The 27,047-nt window shown below is 35.4% G+C and overlaps 3 protein-coding genes and 1 long non-coding RNA gene across 6 annotated transcripts; 3 read left to right on the top strand and 1 right to left on the bottom strand.

Annotated features, from left to right (window-relative positions):
* Window positions 1-1,172: 1,172 nt before the first annotated feature.
* Window positions 1,173-7,640, top strand: ackr3a (atypical chemokine receptor 3a). 3 transcript variants are annotated; one of them, XM_087265722.1, is made up of 2 exons: window positions 1,173-1,259; window positions 5,178-7,640. In XM_087265722.1, the coding sequence occupies exons 1-2, from the start codon at window positions 1,251-1,253 to the stop codon at window positions 6,324-6,326; spliced, it is 1,158 nt and encodes a 385-aa protein (XP_087121848.1). In that variant the 5' UTR covers window positions 1,173-1,250; the 3' UTR covers window positions 6,327-7,640.
* A 7,715-nt stretch (window positions 7,641-15,355) lies between these two features.
* LOC141376127 (uncharacterized) lies at window positions 15,356-17,712 on the top strand. The gene is made up of 5 exons (XR_015499408.2): window positions 15,356-15,513; window positions 15,709-15,837; window positions 16,400-16,533; window positions 16,864-16,928; window positions 17,070-17,712. It is a non-coding gene; the product is annotated as an uncharacterized LOC141376127 (long non-coding RNA).
* Window positions 17,713-19,984: 2,272 nt separating this feature from the next.
* rpe (ribulose-5-phosphate-3-epimerase) lies at window positions 19,985-25,917 on the top strand. Its single transcript, NM_001243424.1, is given in 6 exon segments — window positions 19,985-20,174; window positions 20,745-20,824; window positions 21,023-21,162; window positions 23,158-23,292; window positions 23,374-23,460; window positions 24,963-25,917. Coding segments are annotated over 6 exon segments (687 nt in total). The 5' UTR covers window positions 19,985-20,052; the 3' UTR covers window positions 25,086-25,917.
* A 111-nt stretch (window positions 25,918-26,028) lies between these two features.
* prlh (prolactin releasing hormone) lies at window positions 26,029-26,406 on the bottom strand. Its single transcript, NM_001245985.1, is given in 2 exon segments — window positions 26,029-26,204; window positions 26,303-26,406. Coding segments are annotated over 2 exon segments (246 nt in total). The 5' UTR covers window position 26,406; the 3' UTR covers window positions 26,029-26,061.
* Between the last annotated feature and the right edge of the window lie 641 nt (window positions 26,407-27,047).

Genomic DNA, 27,047 nt, shown 5'->3' with positions numbered 1-27,047 from the left:
AAGTTTATTCAGAGCAGTTCAACCTTCAGCTGTCACCACTGGTCTTCTGTGATTATTGAGACATCTGCTGGATCAATATTAAAACCAGAAGCTTTAGTCCACTCACAAAAGAAGGTACAGATTTCGTAGAACTAGAACGTTAACTAACTTAAGCAAACTAATCCTGGGCTGAGGGAATTATTTAAAGGTCTTTATTGCACTGAGTAACTCCTTTTACAGTGATTGCTTAGCACTGGAGGTAAGAAGAAGAATATGCGTTTGAAAGGCTAAAGGAGAGATCTTTCCTCTGTTCCAGCAGCTTTGGACCTGTGCTTTCTTCCCTTCTTAATTCCCGTCATTCAATTGCCTTTTCAAAGCCTCCGCCAAAAGGTCTCTCCCCTCCTGTGTAGAAGAAAGCTTAGATAAAGAAGCTGGCACAAGTGTTAAGGAGAACCACGATGCTTATCAGTGACTTTTTGAAATCTACTCTGATACTTTTGATAGTGTTGGACAATGGATATCCGTACATGCTGAGGTTGCCCTTTCATGAAGGTTATCCTAATGGAAACAATCTCTCCTTCAGCGATCATGTCATTAATGAGGTCAGTCTAATAAACATGATCATATTCTCTATTAGAGAGAACAAAACCCCACTACATATGTTTTCGCGTCCAGTTTAATAAGCTGTATTTCCTAGTCAAAATGAAATTTGTCTTGAGGTTTTGCAATGCAAACTCTTCCTGCTACAACTGTTCAGTTTTTTTCTCAATGTTTTAGATTGTCGTTTTGGGTGGTTATGTTTCATTATGTGTAATTAGACATGAGAAACTAGGGTTCTGAGGTGTCAGGATGTGACATCCTATATACAACACAAGTTCTACTCATGCTTAACTATCCTAAAAAATTATGTTAATAAATGTATTTAATTATTTAAACAATCTAGCAATATTTTTACTAAATAAGAATCAAACGAGTTATCTACAATGTAAAAAAATAAAACCAGTAATTAAAATGTTATTTAAAATAACAAAAAACAAATGGATTCACATAAAATTTAAATGAAGAAAGAATTAATATTGTGCTTAGAATGTAGTTTTTTTCAGATCATGGTTCAGATCCGTTGATTTCAGACACAGATGGGCGTCACCGCTTTCAGTCACCCTATTTAAACAACCTGCAGCAGAAGCGCAGACAGGATCACTTCAGCTCATCTGCGCATGTGAACGAAACCCTGGATTAACATTGCGCACTCAACAACCATTAAAGGCAAAATGACAGAGGTGAGCCATATCATACTTGATCTAACAAAAAGCAAAAGAGTTGTATTTTAGAAGGCTATCAGTTACACAGCCATACTTCAGACACCTGCACTCATATCAGCTAGGCAAGTGGGTTTAATTATTTTTATAACTTTTCGCTATGATCTCTCTGTTATTAGAGTGAGTGGGTCCGTACGTTGTAAGCGTATTGAATAACCATGTTTCAGAGTTTTTCACTGGCTCTGAGTAAGTTTTTAATAGGGACACACTTTTCCCTGACGCCGAGGACAAATATGGAGTTCTTGCGTTCCGTTTAGGATTAATTTTGACAACACAAATGCGGAAAATACATTGGCACTGAAAATAGCGTACATGTGGTTTTGTAACAGATTTTTGTATCCCGATATCTTTATTACTGTTGTTGACTAAGTTGCTCATGGCTGGCTAAATTATGGGCGCATAAACCGTTTTTTTTTACTAAGAAAACCAGACACGCTGGACATCACCTCAGAGATGTGGTCTATAAAAACAACTAAATGTATAGTCAGTTTTCCTTTAGAGCTCGATCTTGAAGGTTAATTCAGAAAAAATTAACTAGCATAAAACTTAATACATTTTATACAGTATCATGTATCATCACATCGTTGTTGTAGATCTTTTCTTTTGGAGAACCGCTCACATATGTTAAGCATTTTCAGTTCATTATGTCCATGGTTTGGCTTTATATATACATTCTGCTTTGTATTTGCTGCCAGTAATCCCAGTTTGTCCTATGAGTTCATGCATCAAGCTTTACTTGCGGTATCATTTTATTACAATATTTACATTTGTTGAAATCAATATCCTCAAAATAAATCAAATTATTGGAAACAGAAGGTTAGCTTGAGGTGCAGGAGCATGAAATGCATTTCATTTTAATTTAAAAGAAAAACAGAAGAACAGAAGAACTCAAAGAAATACAGAAGAACTCGAGAACGTTTTTTTTATTAACGGGATCATTATTAGATCTGATATTATTTACAGTGATCATTACATATTAGCATGACTAAATATCCAACATCCTTTCAGCTAGAGCCCTGTCACAGGTTCAAGGCCCTCGAGGTGTCTGTTGTCATAAAACATTTGACCTTTGACATCGCTGTGTCCTTGCTGTTTACTGCTAGAGAGCAAGGCACATTTATGTATGTCAGCATTTACATGTGACAGTGGACTGTCTGTAACAGAAAGTCTTTGCAGTGTTTACACATGAACAACTAATAGGAAGGCTGTGTGTTTGTACTGTAGGTGTACCTTCATGTTTTAATCTCTGAATGATTCATCAATTACATTTTGTGCTATAAACTTCCTAAACTGTTTCCTCCTAGGGCTAAAGCACATAAACAATTCCCAAACAAAAAACCCTAAAAGCGTTTAGCAGCCAGCACTATTGTGTGCTTTAATAAATGGAAAACAATTAGATTTAACTTTGTAATGAACTTCAAACAGAATACAGGTGGAGTAACAGGAAAGGTCCTTTTCAGGCAGAGCCACGCTCTTGCAGCACGAGGCAAACTTGTTTTATATTTCATTACCCTAATTCAGAACAGCATTATTCAGACATTTGTATGCGTTGTTGCAGCTCTGCTGGAGATTAAAAAGCTCCACTAAAAAAGGATTTAGTGACCAGAGAGAAATCAAGGGTCAAGGGTCTGTGACCTCACCAGCCACATAGCAACATTTCTTTTTGAAAGGACCACTTAGATGTCTAAGATGGCGTGACAAAACCCCTAAACTGAAATTACTTTGCCCGTAGAAATCACTGTGAAGTCATAGAATTGATTCACTTTGATTTTCGTAAACCAGGACCAACTTACGGGGCACTTCAGCATGACTAGCTTGAAGCTGAACAATTTTGTGCTTTTGAAGTAGTGTCAACTTTCTAATCGGTCTGATCCATGAAATTATGATAGGATGCTGTGACAGTTTCACAAATATGCAGTGCTCTTGTGCCATGGACAGTTTTGTCTCATATGATTTTATGGCCTTATGTCAAACAATTTCAGTGGTCCCTTCAAAAGATTGTAATTATGACCCTGTGAGAAAAACTAAACCTGCATCCATTGGTTTTTGTAGCAAAACTTCACATAGTAGCTAGATGGTCTTCATAACGAACAATTGCTCATAAATCCTATTTGGTGCTGGGGGAGTTTTGTTTATTATGGTTGTACTTGTTTGATTACAGTTTTTCTCAGTCGCTTTGATGCATTTCTCAAAACTCTATTTACATTTGCACAACAGTAAATGCATTTCTCAAAACAATTAGTCATTTGTGCACATCCTAGTAGCAGTTTCTCACTCCTTCCAACAAATTGCAGATACTTTTGGACATGCATCAATTGTTTTCAAACAACTTTCTGCTATTTATAACATTATCATTTGCTTATGTTATGTCAGTCAAAATTAGCTAAACTTGTCTAAGCTGAATAGTCATTCCATAGAAAACTAATAGTCCTCATTTCATTACTTGAGTCATTACATACAAAAATGGTGAACTAGTTGTCAAAATCTGTCTAGCATATTTTATAAAACAAATTTAAAATATGTATTTTCCTGAAATTGTCTTTAAAATTGAACAATTCAATGAATGATTTACAGACCTGTGTATGTTGTAGGCTCAGTTCCAATATGTTCTGCAATATTGTGTAAAGTTGTGCACAGCTCTACCTAAAGGGAGTTTATGTTTGTTGTAAATAAAGGTGTATTTATTCTTTTGCACAATGCTGTGAATAAATTAGAATTGCAAAGAGCAAATGCAGTAAAAATGTGAAACATACATATTCAGTGTCTTGTACTTAGATGCCTCACTAAATGCAGCGATGTCTAACTTTACTGTAGTTTTCAAATGGCTGTGCAAATAGTATATAGTGCTGTAATGAGCATTTTCAGGACGTGTCACCAACATCTGACTTTTTTGCATTGAAAAAAATGTAGAGAGTAAACTGTCATGATGAAAACATGACAAAGCCATTTGACTATCTTGTTCATTAATAATGGTGTCAGGACTTTTCATTATGATTATAATGAAAATTTGATCGACATGAATACTTGCTTTTGAGGAAAGAACTATCCATTTTGAGCATGTGACGTGCTTTTGCAGGTTATCAGCAAGGTTTTGCAGTTTGTACTAATTGTTTTGAGAAATGCATTAACTGTTGTGCAGAAATGCACTGGTGTTGTGAGAAACGCACCAAAGCGACTAAGAAAAACTGTAAAAACCAACTTAAAACAGTAATATTTTGAATTAGTTTTGTGATTAAATATAACATGACATTTATGATTTAGTTTATTAATTATTAAATAGAGTTTACAACTAGGCATGGGACGATAACCGTTTTCAAGGTATACCGCGGTTTGGAAAAGTCAGGGTTTTAAAACCACCCAAAGTTTCTGTGATACCATTCCTGATTTTTTTATTTACTTTTTTATTATCTTCTACAGAAAAGATATCTAAAAAATTATGTTTTAAGTTGTAAATCAGTGTTTTTTAAATGATGACAGCAGAAGTAAATGATTCATTTGAATTATTTTGCCTGACATGTTTGCTGCTTCATAATATTAAACAATTTTCTCAAAATAAAATATATTGTGTTCAAAGGAGAAAAAAGTTGTTGTTTTTTAGCCAGTCATGTAATAAGAATATATTTTATAGTAGCAATCACGATACTTTGAAACCGTGAAACCGTGATATTTTTATCCAAGGTTATCATACCATCAGAATCTTATACCAGCCCATGCCTATTTACAACACAAGCACAAGAAGCACAACACAAAGGCAAGCAATGTCAATTCATGTTATTAAATATTTTAAACACAACTATCTAATACATTAGATCAAAGACATTCATTAGAGAAATGTGGACAACCTTTTGAAGGGTGTTTGACTTCTGTTTTCTTTCACAGATACAGTCTTCATCACCAAATGAGAAGTTGGGTTTAAGTGCCAGCGAACTGACTGAATTCTTCGCCATGTGGGAAGAATTAAACTTCACGGACTCCAATAACAACAGCTCACGGGTCGAAGCGCAAATGTGCCCGGCTTCTTTTAACCGTTCTGCTCTCCTTAATGCCATGTGCACCCTCTATGCCTTCATTTTTGTCGTTGGCCTGGCTGCCAATGCGCTAGTAGTGTGGGTCAACATGCGCTCTCAGCGTCATTACCACGAGACGCACATGTATATATTAAACCTAGCGGTGGCTGACCTGTGTGTAGTGGCTACTCTTCCTGTGTGGGTGAGCTCGCTGGCACAGGGAGGACACTGGGCATTTGGTCAGGCGGCTTGTAAACTCACACATCTTCTGTTCAGCGTCAATCTTTTCGCCAGCATCTTCTTCCTGACCTGCATGAGTGTGGACCGGTATCTCTCGGTGGTGCGATTTAGGGAGATTTCTCAAAGACGAGGAAGACAAATTCGGCGTTTAGTGTGTGCGATAACATGGCTGCTTGCTTTATTCGCCTCAGTACCAGACACATACTTCCTGCGGTCTGTAAAGTCACAATACAGTCACGTGACCTTGTGTCTTCCTGTATACCCACAGGACAACCCTTTGCAGTGGATGGTGGGCATACAACTGAGTTTTGTAGTTCTTGGTTTTGCCATACCTTTCCCTATTATAGCTGTGTCATATGCATTGTTGGCAAACACTTTAGCTTCCACTTCCACTCATTCACCTTCAAATGGAGACCAGGATCGAAGCGTGAGCAAGAAGGTCATCTTAATGTACATAGTGGTTTTCATAGCTTGCTGGGCACCATATCATGCGGTGCTGTTAGCCGATGCTCTAGCCATGTTAGGTGTGCTTCCACTGGGCTGCAGTTCAGAGAATGGTCTGTTTGTGGCACTGCACCTTACTCAATGCCTGTCGCTGCTACACTGCTGTGTAAATCCTGTGGTCTACAGCTTCGCCCATCGCCACTATCGCTATGATCTCATGAAAGCCTTCATCTTCAAATACTCCACCCGTACGGGGCTTGCTCGACTCATTGATGGGTCTCAGGGTAATGAGACGGAGTACGCAATGGTGGAGAACAACCCTCCGACTGTGACTTAGAAGCCTTCAGATTGTCACCCTCAACCAAAGTTCTGCACTGCTTCAAAACACATAGTACCCTAACATGCGTTCCTGAAAACTGGATTCGAACATGTTTTCTGTCAATATAGTGATACATGCTTAACTGTGACTCCAAAGACACCGAATAAGTCTTTTAAAACAAGCCAAAGACTTTATTGTTAAATCAGAACCACTCTGACTTGTTTCTCTGAAATAAGGAAAACCAAAAAATTGTTTGACTAAATCAGCAAATACTTAACAGTGACTGCGTAGATGTGGAATAATTCATTTGAAACAACAATTATTTATTAATTAACATTGTTCCTTTGTGTCAGAGATTGATGGGATTTGGATATTGAGATATCTGACTTGTTTTACCGCTGGCTCTGATACCACATCAATTGGATTTGAACAGTGTTTTTTTTTTTTTTTTTAATCAAAATAGTGTATTTCATCTAAAATATGACAAAGAATGATGGGATTTATTTGTAACTACACTGACATGTTTTCAGACATGACACAACATTTTTTTACAACATTGTAAGTTGCTTCATTACTTATTACTCATTAAGTAATTATTACTTATTACTTTGAAAAGTGCCAAAGGCTGATGGGATTTTATTATACAACTCAAACCATAAATATTCAAACAAATAATTGATTCCAAATGAACATGGTTTTGTGCATAGTGTGTTACAGCATACGTCTTTGTAATTCAGGAGAGGAAATCTCCTTAAATTGTTTCCAGTGATGACTTCGCAGGACTGTCTGATGGTTTTCAATCATCATAATATGATTTATGATGCAACAGTATTTAAGTATGTATAAGGTCTACAATCTATGAAGAACCAGCACTCCTGTATGTATTGTAACAGCATAGTAATGTAGCTCTAGTTCAATTGCTGCTAACTCTGTCTTTATAAAGCACTTTCTTTGATAAAAGAGGGGCTTTTGTGGCTGGCTGGAATTGGCATTGCTTTTGTATTTTGAACCGTTTTCACATGTTCACTGAAACAGCTCATTTTAATGTTTGAACAAATAGAAATGAATTTTGTCTGTATTTTAATGTGCAACTGTATTTGCACTTAATTGTAGGATTTGTTCATGTGTATTTTATGTTTTATGATAAGTTGTTATGATAATCTTGTAACAAAACTTAGTGCGTCATTGAAAGGGGATTCCCTTTATTGTGTCTGTTTTAGTTATTTAAAAAAAGGTAAAGTGTGTTGTATTTATTATACCTTTTGAGTTCTGATGGAACACCGAATACTTTGTGCTTCAGAAATGTGCTTAAAATAAATACATTCAAAAGTACCTATTCAATTAAATTTGTCTTAGTGCAGTTTAAGTAATAACTACACATCAAATATTTGTTTATTATCTTACATATCTTACATTTATATATACATGACTATATATATATATATATAGCTTCAGTACAGTTTTATTAGATAGAAAATGCATAGTTAGGATTAACTCATGCATGAGCTCCTGGCCTTAATATGGATTGAATCAAGTCATGCCTTTTCATGTTTAATAAAAATCAGCACTGTATTACTGGTTCACCATCTGTTCAACAATGGTGGCCCTTTTTTATTTCGACCCCAGGGGCATCATAAAGATTTAAAGGTGATGGCTACATGCTTTGATATTACAACTACAGTGGTAGAAGTTTTTTTTTATTTAATTGAAAACATTCAAGATGATCATAACTATGGCATATTATCTTGCAGTCAAGCGGATTTAACTACATGCTTTCAAGTGCGTTTAATGATCAATATAAAAGGGATGTGAATGCATAACTGACTATTGAACTTACTGTCTTGAGTGTCTCACCTTGATCTACACACTCAAAGGAGCTTGAATGTTTTTAAAATTGAAAACAGTTTGCTAGGTTTCCATGAAACATTTTGAACTAAGATTGTGTTGATTCTTCCGCTGGCCGCTTGACAATTATTTAAGCAATATCACGTATCAGCATGCTAGTGTGTTGTGCCAGCAAGAATCAATGTTTTTGAGAAAATCAAGGATTCAGTGACCCAACTACTTTTTTTGTTTATGAACGAATTACAACTACTATATACAACCCATCTTTATTCATGGAAAAATAGAGTTTCCAAATCAAGCCAATGTAAAGCCACAAGGACATTAGAGCCTGATTTATGTGATCTACCTGATTTATTACAACCAGTGTGAGGTCTGTCATATTTTCAGCACTTTCTTGTGTTTAGACACCTGCAAGGCCTAAACAAAACTGCTTAAGGTCACACCAGTGGCTGTTCAAATACATCCTCTGATGGCTGTTTTTGCTTTACAAACCCAAAACATAAAAGGACAAAAAAAAAAATTCTTATCTGAGCAATGTTACTGTCCAACATACTGTTGAAGTCACAATATCAAACTAACCCCTCAGTCTGCTTTACGCTTCATCAAAGATGGCATCATATTACTGTACAGCTAAAATGTTTTCCCATAATTAGCAGCTTGGTTGATTAACTCAGTTTGACCCATCTTGGTCTCATTTGGTTTTGATTTCTGTCTAATCTGTTAATTCCCTTCTCACATTGCTTAACATCCGCGGCATCTTTTTCTCGGCAGCTATTAATCTCTTTTGTAATGCTCAAAGGGTTCTTGTCTAGTAAATAACTCCACAACACAACTAAACCTCATGACACTTGGACAACACAGTCAAAGCTTTAAAAGCATTAAACAGCTTCATAAATATGCTGTTCTTTCAAACACAATGGTCCCAAATGTAGGCTTTGACCATGTACACCTCACACAGGGAAATAAAAAAAGACCACCAGTTTGAAACCGGTTATGACTCAAAGCACTTTTGTTTCTGTTATAAAAGGCCTCAGTTTATTGGTTGTCCAACAGCAAAGATGGTGAACAGTCAAATTTTAACAGCACTAAGACTAAGGATTTAACTGCATCACAGTGCAGGCAGTACAGAGACAGACAAATATTTTCTCCAGAGACCATGATGAAACATTTTCGTTCAAAGAAAAATACCCATTTCCCGTAAGCTCATGACAAATTACATTTATACATGTTTCGCCTCACAGTAAGAAAGTTGCTGGTTCAAGAAAAGACTAGGCTGTGATGCTTGTGTGGACCAGCATGAAAAAATCGGCTACAGTAGTAATTTATAGTAAGTACTGTAGTGTTTTAAATTGATCTGTTGCAGTGATTCTATATGTGTGGATTCTATATGTGTGGACATAGTAAAATCAGCGTAGTGGGTGTGTTTGTGAACAGGAGAGTGTGTTTTCCTGCAGTGAAGGAGTTGAGCTGCAAGGGTAAGTAGTGATTCATTCCACTGCGGTGACTTATGATGAAGAAGGGAATAAATTGAAGAAAAGGAGTGAGCAAGTATTTTAGCATGTGCCGAATACATGAAAAGGTTTGCAAAAAGTTCCTAGTAAATAAACACTTACATGCAGGTCTTAACCTCAATACATTTCACCTAATTATGTCAGTTAATCCAAATTTCCACAGCCTTTAACAGATAAAAAATGACAAACCACAAATTACATTTTACTATCTGTAAACAAGCTTGAGTTTTCCCACTCGTTTTCCCAAACAAATGCTAAAAGAAGCACTTACCTTCAACCTCACGGTGTGAATAAACAATATACAAGCGAATAAAAGTATATATCTTCATGAATCATTTGTCTGATATTTTATTTTAGCCCTACATTAAACTTTCCATGGATGAAATGTGTCTTCAGAAAACAAACATTGTCTTTCATTTTAGTCTCCTCTTGTGGTTTGGCTGATTCTCTAAAAGGGATTTGAGAAACAAGGCAGAGAGTCACTGGTTCATGCAAGATGAATAAATAGGCCGGGATGGCGTGTAATGTGAACAGCAGGAATTCCTGTATGTTTGTTTTATATGTTTTTGTCTGTGATTGAGCTAATACTGTTTGTAGATTTTACACATGAAAATATTGCAGTTGTTAGGGATTTTTGATTAGAATGATCCTATAAAAATGTGTATGTATGATCAAGAAGGTAAAGGTTTATTTTGGAAACAACCTTTGTCAAAACATTAGAGAATTCAGAAACCTTTTATTTTAAGCTACAATTTTCACCATTGATATAGGATTAACTAGGATTTTGCCTTAATAAACCCCCAATTCACTTCTTTTTAATAGTTATTAGGGTACAGTAGTAGTTGGTTTAGACAAACAAATAAACAACCAATATATTTAATACGCCAAAATAATAGAGAAAATTGCTACATAAAGTGTTACCAAGAGTTCTACAGTGGAAACATATACATAAACATAAACAAACACAACCATCAGTTTACATATTTCTTATGTTTCTGTTTCTTTGTCAAGACCAGAAAAATTTATTCCCTTGTTATTTAATTTTAGGCATGCTCTAGTTGCCTCAGTTATGGTTTTTCTTTGTGAAAAATCAAACAAACAAACAATATGACTATGAAAATTATGATAATTATTTATGTGTCAGACTTCTCACAGAAATAAAATACATTTTAGACCTATACTAATAAATTGCACTCATAGATTGTAAATTTGGCATACAAATGACAAAATTTTTGAATATGTTGAGTCTGGCAGATTTGGGTGTATTTACTTATTTAATAAAGCTGATCACTACTTGCTAGCCAATATAGAATGGGTTTTACATTCCAGTGCGAAATTTGTAATTCTGTATTGTAAAAGTGTGTTTTATTAAATTACTGAAAATATCAACATTCATGATCAAGGTGTGATTGTGTGTAATTTGAGTTGTAATGTAACATTGAGGACAAAAGTTATTATTTTACCCACAGGTTGGTGAGTAATGTGAAGACACAAACTGTCTTCAAATTTGGACTACAATCAAACAACTAGAGAAAGATGAAAGAATGATGCTGCAAGATGCTTCTAACAAGTTGAACATGAAATGCAATAATGATAACATGAAATAAGTTACACTATTTTTTCTATAACGTATTGTAATATCAGGTGGCGCAGTGGGTAGCACTGTCACCTCAAAGCAAGAAGGTAGCTGGTTCAAGCCTCGGCTGGGTCAGGCATTTCTGTGCGAAGTTTGCATGTTCATGGGTGAATTGGGTAACCTAAATTGTCTTTAGTGTATGTGTGTGAATGTGAGTGTATGGGTGTTTCCCAGGGATGGGCTGCAGCTGGAAGGGCATCCGCTGCGTAAAAAGTATGCTGGATAAGTTGGCAGTTCATTCCACTGTGGCGACCCCAGATTAATAAAGACTAAGCCGAAAAGCATATGAATGTAATATTTTAAAAAGCTGTGATAAAAAGAAACAAAGACTTAAACATTACTAATGCTGATGGCTTGACAGTTTTCGAATAAAACAATTCTTCATGAACCCTGAGAAGCTTTTTTCTCTTTTCTCTTTGGACAAATATTGCAAATATTGATGCCTCAAATTGCTGTCGTCATGAGTTAGCTAATTGCTTGCAATGAAAACTATTGTGATTTCAAAAGGGTTATATATTATTTTAATCACAAAACAATGTACATTAACAATGCTAATATTATTATTATTATTATTATTATTAAATTTTATTTTTATTTTTTTGCTAAACATGCTTTTGTAAGTGTCAAAACTGAAGGCATATCTTGTATGGATGGAAGGTCATAAATCATCTAACTTCTTCCATATCTTGTCTCAAAAGTAAATCACCAATTTGTTTTTTAGCATCACTATCTACCCATAACAAAACATCAATTTGCAAGTCCACACATGTACAGTTACATCATACTTATAATGTGTGGATATGTGGCAGTGAACTACATCTGAACTTCATAAGAAAACCGTTTCAGAAGTACTGTAAATCAGTCTGGTCAGGTTCACTACGGTCCCCCTGTGATCTTACTGCATCCTAAAGTTTTACAGATGCCCTAGAGACTTTAGAGGGGTTCCACACTTGAACTAGTTAACCCTAGGTCGTTCTAAACTCAGGTAAACAGATCTTGATTTTTGATTCACTCATGACAATTAATTGGTGATAAATTGACAATTAATAGAGTATATGCAGAAGTATGACTTTCTAAAAGACTTTTAATTTGTCAGGAACCTGGGTTAAGTTCCGAACTGTATACCATTGTAAAATCGGTGTGTTTAAGGTCTGTTTTCTTTAAAAAATCTGCAATCTCCATTGGCTGAGTGAAATAAAGGTCACTCAGAAATAAAGGTACGCGAGCTGTCACTGAGGTGGTCCCTTTTCAGAAGGTACACATTTGTACTTAAAAAGTATACATTAGTACCTAAATATTTTAAGAGTACTAATATGCACCCTTGAGGTATTAATGTGGACCTTTAAGTCACAAATTTGTACCTATTAAAAAAGATACCACCCCAGTGACAGAACACGCACCTTTATTTTTGAGAGTGCATATAATTGGATCTCAGATTGTACGAGAAGCACTGCATTAAGTTACATTTTCCCACCATGTCTTTAAAATATGATTATTTACTTTACCCCAGTATATTCAATGGAGCTTTTAATCGGCGCTAGCCTGCCAATTCTGATGGGAGCATGCAAGTAAACAGCTTTTCGTCTCATTTTATGCTCGAGCAACTAAATGAATTCCAAAGTCTATTTACTGATTGTATTTGAATTAAATTACAACATCCATGCTGTAAAAGGAACCGTATAAAATGGAAAAAGGGACATTAACCGTTTACCGAAAAGTTTATCAGTATGGGAAGACTCAACCTCGACCTAAACCCTATTGACATACTGTAGGTTTGCATTGCAGTGTTATTTAAATGGATAAACATAGCAGAGTAATTGTGAAGTGGTACATTCCTTTTTTGGCAATCCCTGGTAAATTCAGGACTAAGGTGAGGGAAAATGAATAAGTGAGAGCATATGACAGCCTTTAAAATGGTCATCTTTTTTATTACATTATCTGTCTTTAAGAGGTACAAATGTGCACCTTTTGTAAAGGTAAAACTGCACCAGTGACAGCTCTTGTTTATTTCTGAGAGTGCATGTTTGATGTAGCAAAATCCTGGATGGTTTTTATTTATTTATAGTAAACCTGGTTAATTTTAGTTAAAGGATGTTTCCCACTCAAATCCTGAAATAACTGTTTATACAAGACAAGATTTCCCAAAGCACGTGCATATAAGGCATGAGATTAACTGCTGGAGGCACATTCTGACATCATGGGGCTAAACTCTGAAAAAAAGTGTGCTAGCTCATTCTGCTTTTAATTGACAAGTATGAATTGATGTATAAGGTATAATGGTTCGAGCCTCGGCAGGGTCGGTTGGAATTTCTGTGCGGAGTTTGCATTTTCTCCCTGCATTTGTGAGGGTTTCCTCCGGGTGCTCCGCTTTCCCCCACAAGTCCAAAGACATGTGTACAGGTGAATTAGGTAGGCTAGATTGTCCGTAGTGTATGGATATTTCCCAGTGATGGGTTGCGGCTGGAAGGGCATCTGCTGACTAAAACGATAGCGGTTCATTGCACTGTGATGACCCCGGATAAATAAAGGAACTAAGCCGAAAAGAAAATGAATGAATGAATTGATGTTCAAATGGTTTAGAATGATTAAAAATCTGTGATTTGTTGAGATTATTTATATTTGTATGATTAAAGCATTAGCTCCTTGAAATGTGCATCAAACAAAGTTTTATCTTTAGTGGAGTTTGTCACTTACTCTATACATTTAGTATTACTCTCCTGGAGTGATCGCTAAGAACTAATATTGTCACTTTTATTATGGTGAAACATTTCACTGTCTTTTTGTATGGAAACATTTCGACCCCTATATAGGACTTCAGCAGATATTATGTGCTATATGCTGATTTGTGTAACTGAACTGTATTTCTCAAGGAGGCAGAGGGATCTCACACTGTCATTGTGAGTTATGTGCTATTGTTTTTGTGAAATATACTCTGTCTATTCTCTCTGCTGTATGATAGACATATATTTCTTCTTATTACACTTCTGGGTTGGTTTAGGTTTAAACCCTGGAAGGAAAAAAATGAATGAAATAGAGAGTTTTACAGTTACTTCATCATTATGGTGACCTTGAGCAAGACACTTTTGGACAACGACCATTCATTAAGTGATGAATAACTGAACTGAACCCACGGTCAAGAGGAAGTCAGAGTCAAGTTTCTCTCTGGAGGTAGATAAGTGATGTAGATGGGCACATTGTCTTGTTTTCAGATCCCTGAAATGTCAGTGATTCTCCTATTGATACAGCATGAATCCCCATGGGAACATCTGGTCTGCTTTGGTAAAGACAGCTGAACAATCCTCTGGCCCTTTTCACATTAACCACAAGCATCAGCTCATACAATATGCTGAATCAAATATGTGTAGGATTAAGTTGCACATGGAAACTGTAGCTTGATTGGTAAACCAGGAAAGCAGGTTTATCCCACCCACTATTCTTTCTATTCATCCACACATCTCAAACTGGATTTCTGTTACAAAGACTCTGTTACTCAGAAAAGTGAAAAGAAAAGAAGAAGGTTGTTATTTAATTGCTAACAACATGTTTGTCTCCCTTATTTATCAGGGGTCGCCACAGCGGAATGAACTGCCAACTATTCTGGCATATGTTTTATACAGCTGATGCCCTTCCAACTGCAACCCTGGGAAACACATATACTCTCTCATTTAAACACATACACTATAGACAGTTAAGTTCATTTAATTCACTTATGCTGAATGACTTTAGACTGTGGGGGAAATCGGAACACCAAGAGGAAACCCACACGACCATGCAAACTCCACACAGAAATGCCAACAGGCCCGACTGGGACTCGGATCAGCAACCTTCTTGTAGCTGCCGTCAGAAGCAATTCTTATATATTACACTCTATAAACATAAACTTTACATTAAAAAGGTCAATAAATAGTTAAAATGTTCAGAGTAATCATTAGAATAAATAAGTAATGTATATTTGTTGTTAATGCTTGTTCATTCATTTAAAGTTATTTAACTAAAACTATAAGGGGGAGGGGGGAACGTTTTCTTGTTATGTTTAGCTTGGGAATTATTTCATTGTTGCAATCAAGATATTCTTCCGTTGCACTACAAGTGGTACAGCCACAAGGTGCTGTGCTAAAACACGTTTTTAAGGATTAAGAAGTGCAAAGAAGTTTGTTTAGGAGAAACTGCAACCCTTCAAGTTTATTCCTCTTGAGTTAGAGAGGCCAATGAGGTATGTGTTGTATGGTGTTAACGAATGTGAACATGTATGATTATGTGTCCGTATGTTAATGTATAATTAGCCAATAAAGTGTTTTTCTTTACATGTTGAATGTGCACTTTATCTTTTGGTTGTATGTATGTTGTTCATTACATGCAACATCACCTTTTAAAGGGTTAATTGAAATTTATGTATTTCTTTTCGTAGTTCTGACGGCAACATTGGGACATAAAGGAGTGCAAGGCTAGAATTTACAAGACATACTACAGACTCGTGTCCGAATAAATGTCAATTAAAATCAAGAACGACTTGAGCCTTTGTTTCATCTCGAGGGGAGTAACACTTCTTGAATTTTTAATTCATTCATACTTTTATAAACACTGTTTGACTTTGTCCAATGGACAATTTGCTTTTGCTTAAATGCTTACTCCATATATTTTTAGAGGCAAATTAACATATTGCACAGTCTTATGAATATAGTCATTGATGCCATAGAAAAAAAGGGCTAAAAAACTTTAATCAAAAGTTCTATATATATATATATATATATATATATATATATATATATATATATATATATATATATATATATATATATATATATATATATATTTTTTTTTTTTTTTTTTTTTTTTGGATGTGGTGAACATTTGTATATATTATTTTTGTTGAGGTGGATATTAAAAGTTTTGAATTGCAACCACTGATTTCAATAAGAAATCGAGGAGTATATTGTGTAAGAAATATGAAACTATGGAACATACTTTGTAGTTGTTTCAGAAATTTAATTTTGTTGCGTTACATTGGTATATTTGCATATGAATGTATTTATGTTTTACTACTAAACAGATCAATCTGTTGTTTGCTAACACATCTGTCATACTTTCTTTCACATTAGTTGGTCATTTCCTACAGAAACACTGATTCTTTTGTTTGGGCTGCTATGTGTTATAGCTCCATTTGCACCATAAACAAACAGGTGACTCCAGACTCCCTGGAGGCGTCATTCATCACTGCGGCATAACATGACAGGTAAACCCACCATGAGCAACATGATCCAAACCACAGTACTAAGCAAACAGAAAGTCTGCTTAGATCTACAACCTACATCTGCAGATCTGACTGCAAGAGAAGATTGTCAGAAGCTTTTAATGCTTTAAAGGCAAAGTCACTATTATGGCAAAGATTAAATGAGATGATGCACTGGCACCAAATACATTTGATTTTGGTTAGATATTTATATCATCAAGAACCACATAAGGAAATGAAAATGTTATGTTACACTGCATACCAAAGAGCAGAAATAAATGTGCTTGGCCTCTTTCTCATCTAAAGTTTTGGTTTGTTGTGTTAATACCACAGGAATGTGAGACTGGACAAACAAAATTCTTTTAGAGTTCAGCAGAAGACAAATGAGTGAGATTTCTGTAAGCCAATATGTGTATTTCTATCTGGTCTGTTTATTTGTTATAATATTAATATTTGTTACATTATGTAACAAAAACTGCGAAGATTGTAATGAAAATCCATTCTTCCACTGACCATCTGTTTCTGCTATTGGCTCCGAGACTGGACCCCTGCAGAACTGGTGCTGTCCTCTAATATGAGGAATTGGAGGTATGCAGCTGAGACAGTGCTTCTCACGTCAGAGACATCAGGAATGAAGGAGTAGAAGCCAACACTATTCCCAAAAGCAACGCACACCATCATTCCCCACAGATGCACAGTGGAAACCCTTGCTACAAGATTTCAGATTCAGCCCTTGCCAACAAAACAAACATTATGTGCTATAATTATTGTATTTCCAAGAGAATGTCAAATGAGCAGCAATCTAAATGGCCCTAACTTTACTTTTGGCTTTGAACAATTTAGAAATTTTATTGTTTTATGCTGTAAATTACAATTGACATATCTTCAAACTTTACCCTTAAAATGTTGTTCTTTTGTATAAAAGTACAAATATATGGCATGTTTTTTTTTTTTTTTACATGTTTGCTTTTAGATAACACTATTTCAGCATTTTCAGAAGAGTTCAAATAATCAATATTTGTTAAAAGATTTGTTATTCTTACTAATTTTCTTTTCATGAAAAAAGAAAAACAGTAACAATACAGTACTTTATTTGGAATAATTTAGATATTGTCTCAGACTTATAATAAAACAAAAATTTTACTGAAAACCATATTAATAAATCCAGAAAATTCAGTGAAACTGAGAATTGTCAAGTGGTCTTTTATTTTTTCCTTAGCTTTTTATATAAATAAAAACAATTCAGAAGGGAAGATATTTTATTGTAGCATTGCACAACAAATTAAAGGTAATCACTGGCTCTGTGAATGTATTGGGCATTGCACTATGGACAAAACTATAGTGGTTATTACTGTTAGTGTTCAGGATATAACACATAGTGGCAGCTAGCTCTCTGCAACTCTCACATGATTGCCCACTGAAGCTATCAGGGCTGTGCCCGTTCAGTACCAGGATGTGAGACGGAGACCACATGGGAAAGCTAGGTTGCTGTCGGAAGTGGTTGCTGCCGGAAGACCCACACAGACCCCAGGTCCTAGTGCCCCAGTTTAGTGACGGGGACTCTATACTGCTCAGTGAGCACCGTTTTTTAGATGAGATGTTAAACCGAGGTCCTGACTCTCAATAAAAATCCCAGGATGTCCTTCAAAAAAGAGTAGGGGTATCACCCCGGCATCCTGGCCAAATTTGCACACTGGCCTCAGTCTATCATGACCTCCTAACCATCCCAATATCATAATTGGATTCATCATTCTGTGACCTCTCCAACAATCAGATGGTCTGTGGTGTGCAGTGCAAAATGGCTGCCGTTGCATCATCCAGATGAATCCTGCACACTAGTGGTGGATGACCCTATGTGTGTGTACGCTATGTGTGTACAGTGCTTTGAGTACTCAAAAAAGCACTGTATAAATGTAAGGAGTTATTATTATTATTATTATTATTATTAATATTATTAATTATAAGGCAGAGTGTAATTTTAAACAATTGGTAAAATGTAAATCCTTCCATTAACATTTGAATTCTGCTTGTTTGATTGTTGACGACTTTTACAATTACTTTACAAATAATTGAATATTTGGTTGTAATTAATGTTTAGAAATCTTTGCTTTGAGGTCCTTTTCATTTTGTACAGATGCATTTTGTGCATTCAACCCCCTACAAAAAACATTTTCATTTTATAAGCTGAAAAGGGTTTATTAAGCAGATGTTTTCTTTTTGTTTCAGCATGTGAAGTATAGGTGAAATGCATCATGAACAATGTCAATATTCTTTCTCTTTTAAATAACTTCCTGACCTGAGGACAAAAAACAGTCCAGGAAGACAAACAATTCTGAGGACAATTGAAGCTGTTACTCCTGCAGAGATGGAAGGATGATGGAGGAGGAGATGGGAAAAGGACATTTCTGTCACAGACCGAATCATCAGACAGACTCAAAGGATCGGAAAGGAGAGGCTTTCAGGATGTTCTTCTAAACAGCCAAGCTCATCAGAGCTGTGCATCAGTGAAAGTTGTGATTAATATTAGCGTAAATCTTGAAAGAATAAGCCTATGCTTCCTGATTGATTTTTACAAAATATTTTGCGTTTAAGCTCTAAATCAGTAATTTACATAAGCACAAAGATTAAATAATCTATCCACTTGCAGGAAACTTGAAAATGTTCAGAAAATGCTGCAGTAATGCTGGAAATATTGTCAATCTAATGTTCACTCTATTGCACATCACAACACAACAACCCCAACATAAACAACAAAAACATATTTTTCAATTAAAGAGAACAAAGATCTATTGATGTTAAACAACAAGCTGCTTGTAGAACACCTCTGCGGAATTGTAAACTACCAGTCTTTTGAGGACATCAGTTTAACTTTGGTTTCATCTGTGGTTGGTAATGTGATGACAGGTAAGCATTTGGTGTTTTATTTTCATCATAAGTTTTTTTTTTTTTCCAAATAACAAATAATTCTTTAACAAAGCAAGTAACATGCTATGGAAATGTGACTTTGTAAGGGGTCAGAAAAATGTAGCTTGTAAGAAACGCCTTATTTATTTATTTATTTATTTTTTAAACAAAAACATTTACTATGCTTTTCCAATCATCCTAATTTAAAATGTTAAACGTTAGTAAAAAAATATAATGTAGTTATAATTATGGGTTATGAAGCGCATTGAACATCCTTATTTATTTTATACAGTTTAGTCTCATCTCTTGAGCTGATTATCTTGATTATCTAATATATCTATCAGCGATATGCTGTTCAAAGACTTTCTCCAAAAAGCATTTGCGATGAGACAGATTTTCATTTCTATTTGTTCATGTAACATTAGGCGCAAATACGTAATCGTTATTATTGTTTTTAGATATTATATGTGACGATCGTCTGACACAGACTGGATTTATTTTTTTTCAAATGGCGCCATCTCCTGACTGTAAATGATAAGCACATGACTTTTGTTTTGAAAGGCGCCTGGGAATATCAGAATAATAGCGGAAGTGTGCAGAAGTGGCAGGAGAAGCAGCATGGCGTACACGGCGAAAATCGGTCCATCTATTTTGAGCAGCGACCTGTCTCAGCTCGGGAGGGAATGCGAGCGAATGATGGAGTGCGGTGCTGACTATCTGCACCTTGACGTCATGGATGGGTGAGGAAAGTTCTTCATCTAACTTTATTACATAAAGTTGACTTGTAGGCATTTCGTGTGACCAAACGACTCAGAGAAGACTAAGTTAAGTTAAATTGTTTCATTATTAACGTTAAAGATGTGAATTTGTCACATTTTGAGGAGTGGCACGGCATGAATTCACCCACATTACAAAAATAGTTGACACAATTTTAAGAGATTTCACAAAAATTCACATGTAAGTTACAGCCTGGAAACAATTAGCATTCCTGAATATTATTACATATTAGTTTTAAATGATCACACAATGTGCTTTAATTGTTATGTTGTATTGTATGGCACAGCAAACATTTCAGCAAACATTACTCAAGTCTTCAGTATCACATGATCTTTAAGAAATCCAATCAATATGTGTTGACTAATTAATCTGTACCGAGATAACCCTTTTAGACTATATTTTGCAAGTCTGTTATCAGTTTTGCTCTTTCCATTTTGAGTTTCAGGTCTTATTTTGTATCATATACACATTGGATGTGTAAAAAGTTGATGAATTTTCCTGAAACACTTTATCTTCATATGTGCATATTAAAGGCATTTTGTTCCAAACATCACATTTGGGCATCCAATGGTGGAATGTTTACGAAGCTGTATCGGACCTGATCCATTTTTTGGTGAGTTCTAGTCTTCTATAGATGCATGTTTCTATTGCATTGAAGCTGCACACATACTGACCCTCTTCTTTGGGACAGTTTTGTTAGTTTTTCTCTGAAAAGGGCAGTCTGCTTTTTGTTAACAGTTGGACTTTCTTTCTGTACGGTGTTTGTTTTGTGAATATTTGGAGGCTATGCTTAACCTTTGCCTTATTGCAGACATGCATATGATGGTATCCAGACCAGAGCAGTGGGTGAAACCAATGGCAGCAGCTGGAGCCAATCAATACACTTTCCATCTAGAAGCTACAAGCAACCCCGGCAATCTTATCAAGGAAATCAGAGAGAGTGGCATGAAGGTTTGTGAAATGGGGAAAAGCGGGCTTTGTTGTTTTTGTGTCATGCTACGTAATTCATTCATGCATTTTCCTTCAGCCAAGTCTCTTATTTATCATGGGTTGCCACAGCAGATTGAACCGCTAATTATTCCAGCATGTTTTACACATTGGATTCCCTTCCAAAACCCATACACTCTCGCATTCTCACACACACACTCATAAACTATAGCCAATTTAGTTTATCCAATTCACCTATACCACAAATTCACCTAAACCACATGTCTTTGGACTGTGGGGTAAACCGGAGCACCTGGAGCAAACCCACGACAGCACAAGGAGAACATGCAAACTCCACACAGAAATGCCAACTCGAATGAGTGACCTTCTTGCTGTGAGGCGACAGTGCTAGCCACTGTTCTGTAAATGCCAAATAATAGTTTATATAAATAGACTAATTGCAAATTTAGCATGTTTTGAAATAAATAAAAAAAAACGTGTCCGAGTATTAACAACTTTTCTTCCATTACACCCAAAAGCATTCATTATAAAATGAGCATATGATATAAGAGTAATAATTAATTTGTTTGTTTGTTGATGCTGTGATTGCTATGGCACTTTGGCTTTAGCTATCATCTTAAAATAATTGACTGCAGGTTCATTTTAGATTTTGGCTTTGACATCAAATTTGAGATCTGCGAGTTATTAATTTCATAAGTTTAAATGAGGTGTCAGTAATCTCAGATTTTGTTGTATACAACTAGAAGTTATAAAATGTTTGACAGTGAGTATGTTTACATGGACATCTAATCCGACTTTAATGCGATTACGACAATATTCTCATTAATGAGTCTACCATGTAAACATTGATTTTTAAAAAAATTTATTTATTTATAGTTTTTTAAAATTAATTTAATCCAATTAAGGTTAAGAGAAATCGAATTAAGACCTGTGGAGTATGCTGATTTTAGTTGCATTATCAAAGTGCAGTACAGACATGTAAGCACCTTAATCAAAGTATTATCGTCATGTAGGACTTTTCAGCGCGTTTTGCAACAGGATAGTCCACACACACACATGCACAAATACACGGCTGTGCATCTATTGAGTCTGTGAAGACCACAGACACCTGCATTTAGAAATGCGGAGGTTTTTATTCTTCCATTCAGCATGCGGTATGAACTTCCATTAAAACAACACTCTTCCAGCAGTTCATAGTTGCATCCAATATCTCATTCGTCATGGCGGGCATGCATGAAATGTTTCGAATGAAAGTGAAAGTGCCAAACTGCAGTAAAGTCAACAAATTAAAAATGAAACACCTGAAATTATATGAAACTCCAGAGGAAATGCGAATAGCGTGGCGACGCAATGACGCTAATAGAATCATGTGCTATATCATGTAAAACGGGATCATGATAGGAGAACTCAAAAGCAACTTATGCAAACACATTAATCATATCATTGTCTTAATTAAATTAAGGCAAATAATTTAATTACTGATGTCCATGTAAACTTAGTCAGTGTCTTTGGGTCCTTATAAATAACATGTACATGCTGATTACAGTACAGTTTGTTTAATTGCAACCCAAAAATCATAATTTAAGCCATGGGTAACAAGCAAATTGCTTATACATTGTAATCTGTGAATGATAAAAAATGACATGGTAATGTATTCAGATATTCTGACTAATTTCATATTACTGTTGCCTTAACAAGTGTATAAAATAGACATAAACAGTGGCAAATGAAAGTTTGTGAACCTCTAGAGGAATGTGAATAGTTTTTAAGTAATAGGTACAATTATTGAAATAACTTAAGTTTGTGAGTCCTTGTTTTTTAATACTGTGTGTGGTTACTTGCATAATCTACTGTACACTTGTTTTGTTTATTTATTTGTGGTGATTGTTTAAGATTCTCTTGCTTGTTCTGGACAGCTTGCTGTTTATCTTAGAAATAAAAAAACATGTCAGTTTTTTTATGACAATTTCTTTCTTTTTTTTTATTTCTTAACTCCAGGTTGGTCTTGCTATTAAACCTGATACAACTGTTGAAGAATTGGCACCATGGGCTGGACAGATTGACATGGCTCTTGTCATGACAGTAGAGCCTGGCTTTGGTGGTCAGAAATTTATGGAAGATATGATGCCAAAAGTATGTCAGTACATCCATGTCTTTATTTAGATTCTTCAGACAATAGTATTGGACATTGAAGATGTTTGTGTTTTTTCACAGGTGAGCTGGCTCAGGGGTCAGTTCCCATCTCTAGACATTGAAGTGGATGGTGGGGTCGGTCCAGACAGCATCCACAGATGTGCTGAGGTAAAGCCACTTACCCTTCACATATTTATTTGCGAAATAGAAAAACATTCAACTCTGTTATGTTTTTACATGCCGTATTGCAATTTGAACATGTATAAGTATGTTAACTAGTTCCAGAAAATGAAGTCCCCTCCTAAGGGAGTTATTTTTTTAATTCAGTAAGCTCTATTTCCCAAAATGTCTTGGTTGTTATCTTGATTTATTTATTTATTTATTATGCAAACATCAACACCTGTTGAATTAAAAAAAATTACCACCTAAAGCAAGGCTAACTAAATGAGACCTAGTTGAGTTGTGTTAGTCATTTGCTGTATACAGAAGCCCTTCCTGCCACAACCCAGCACTGAGAGTACAAACCTCAGTGCTAGGAACACTACGAACACATCCTCCTGTTCTTACATTTCAGTCAATATATTTGATCCAATTCAGCTGTACTGGACTGAACTTCTTTCAATATCGCTTCTGCATGCTGTTTTGAATGCTATTGCTCTGCTGTTCAAAACTGTGCTCTTACAGGTATGATTGTTTTAAAACTATGTTAGTCGCGCACAGTGTTATTTTATGAATGGGCTAAATGCATGAAGAAACTGAAAAACTTGAGCCACTGAAAAACTACTAATATAAGGTTTATGTGACCATTTTCAATTTCATAAGTGATCCTTTACAGCATCACTAATGCAATTTAATTAAAATATAGTCAGTTCAATTGAGCTAAGCATTCATTTAGTTGTTCAAGTATAAAACTTGATGAAAGGCTGTTTAAACACAAGTGTGGCACGTTAATGTCATTTGTTGTCTTGGAAACTGTGATAAGAAATAAGGAAGTGTAGTGTACAGAGCGATATGGATGACAGAATGTTTCCCTTTTTAACACTTTTTATTTCTGTTATTCCTCTACCTGCATCCTGTCAAAAACTGAAAACCTGCTAGATATAATATAGCTTTTGCGGTATTTAAAAATACTATGAAGTTTTCTCACATTGGAATGACATGATCTAGTGTTATAAGGATGTCTGTGGTCAGCTATTCGGTGTGTGCATTCACGACTTCAGGTGGCATGGCTTTGGACAGCAAGGAGGCATTTTCACAGATCGCCTACTGCACCTTTACCTTGACAACACAGCTGGCATAGTCTTTCTGATGTGATTTGGGAAAAAATTCAATGCAACCATATAAATATAATCAATGCAGTTAATCAATCCTTTAATCCGTGGAATAAAAAAGCAACAAACTGTGTTGGTTAAACGTACTTCACAGCAGATTTTGCAACCCTGCACAAATAAGGAAGAAGTAGCATTTGATTTGCAGTTAAAGAAATGGTGTATTTAGTGGTCAATTGCAGTATGACATAATAAAAGATCCTTGAGAGGTTTTAAGCTGCAAGCTTCATGCACATTCTTGGAACATCTTAGAGTAACATCATATTTAATATATTTTCATCTTGTTTAGCAAAAAAAGGTTTGACCCAATTTTTTATTTTTTTTTTACTCCAACATCCCTAGGCTGGAGCAAACATGATCGTGTCGGGCAGTGCCGTGGTGAGCAGCGATGACCCTCGTTCTGTAATCGCCCTCCTCAAAAATGTCGTTATGGAGGCTATCCAGAAACGTTCTTTGGACCGTTGAGCATCTTGAATTTTTACCTGATGTCAGTTTTCAGCCACCACTGGAAGTCATTCCTGCAGATTCTGAGAGTCCGTTGTAGTGTACAGTTTGTTAAATGAATTCTCAGTGGTGCTTGTGAACGGACATGATCCAATGTTGGATGTTCCGAATCTTCAAACCACAGGAACTGCCTTTACCCAGACTCTTGCTTACGTCAAGCTGGAGTTTTCAGAGAAAAGTGATCTGAAAGAATGGGTCTGTTCCTTCTACACCAGTTTGATCATTCCTCTCTTAAGTAAACTCTCTTTACTTAAGTCAATTAAGTCATTTTGTTTGATTTGTCAGTTTGTCGCAGCATCTGTTACTGTTGATGAGGCTGCAGATTATCAATTTCAACAGTTTTTAGTTTTTAAGTTGAAAAATGACATTGAAATTGAGTTTTGCATGTTTTCAATACTGTAAAGTAGAGCAGGTATTGGCATGGACAAATGAATTCTGACACATTCTACATCCTTTCAAGAACACTCTGAAATGATAAAATTATAAGCAAAAGACTTGTGGTGTCAATTGTCAGTCCCACTCACCCCAGTTAAATCATAGGAACATGGAAATGTAGCTGTTAACATTCGATATAATCCCACTTTTCATGGTCAACATTAAAATTGAAAGATTTTATAGTGCAAGTGTAATAATCCTATTATGAATTATTCATATTTCTTTTTTTTAGTTTTAATTAAATTACTATCACATACTCCCACAATTTTTTCTCCTATCAAGTTTGCATCCACATCTGCCTCTTTCCAAATAACTTAAGTTTAATTTCAATGTTTATCTTAATAATAAAGCAAAAAAATTTTTTATATTTTGTGACTTTGATACATATTTTATTACATGCAGCTATAAAATAAAATACATCTGTGTTGAAGAGTGAAATATATCTAAATACAGAACACAAGCAGATTATTTCATGCTGTCTGAGGTTTTCAATGCGTTTAAGTCAGTCCATAGCCAGGACCTCAGGATAGCACAACCTGTGCTTTCTAAATTGTGATCCTTCACTTCTTCGTGATGTCCTTCTACCAAACCTCCCCACGGGTCGTATTCCTCTGTCTTTATACCACATAGCATCAATGTTTGGATCTACAGGGAATAACGGCATTAGGAAAAAATAAGCATTGTATGTGGTATACTAAGAATATTAAAAAGGCATGCAAAATGTCAAATCATTAAAATCTAACCTCTCATCTCCAGTGAATGTAATGGAAATCCATCATGGGGTTTTGGCTGGGTAAAACATGCTAGTAGCATTAGAAAACAGAGAATAGTGCACAGCTTTACCATGACTTACTGTAGTGACTAACACCAGACAAAGAGAAAAGTCACCTGAAATAAAAATCACAAGAAACATCAATATATAAATAAGTGTTTAAATAATGCTTCCAGACCAACAAATTATGTTCAAAAATTACTAGAAGCATTGCACCAAATTAATATTTCTTAAATCATCTTTACATTCAGGCTACTACTATTTGAGGCAATTAAAATCTACATATTTCACTTTTTTTCTTCATATTTTTAACTAAATAATTAAATAATCTACTAAGCTATTTCATTTATTTAAAAAATTAAGAGTTTATCAATACTTACAAAAAGTCCTTTAATGCAGAAAATGCATAAATGTCTTCAAGATTGCCGTGTTTCCCAATAATTTATCATCTCAAAATTTTGAAGTAAATCTCATCATATGAACTTCTGAGCAGCTTTCGTTCTCAGAGCTTGAAGTTATTTGCTCAGGACAGACGGATCCAGCAATTTATACTCCGTATGTGGGAGGGTGAAGGCTTAAAATTTACTCGCACAAAACATCAGAATGAAGTATGCAAATGACAGTGATCAATTGGACACGGAGAAGGTGAGAAACCAGACTATGCTAAAATTGAGCTTGCAAATACATCAGTGCAGAATTATGTGTTCATTAATAAA

This window comes from Danio rerio, chromosome 9 (assembly GCF_052040795.2).
Source record: "Danio rerio strain M-AB ecotype USA chromosome 9, GRCz13ab, whole genome shotgun sequence".
Classification (NCBI taxonomy): domain Eukaryota; kingdom Metazoa; phylum Chordata; class Actinopteri; order Cypriniformes; family Danionidae; genus Danio; species Danio rerio.
This window is presented reverse-complemented; position numbering and strand designations above follow the sequence as displayed.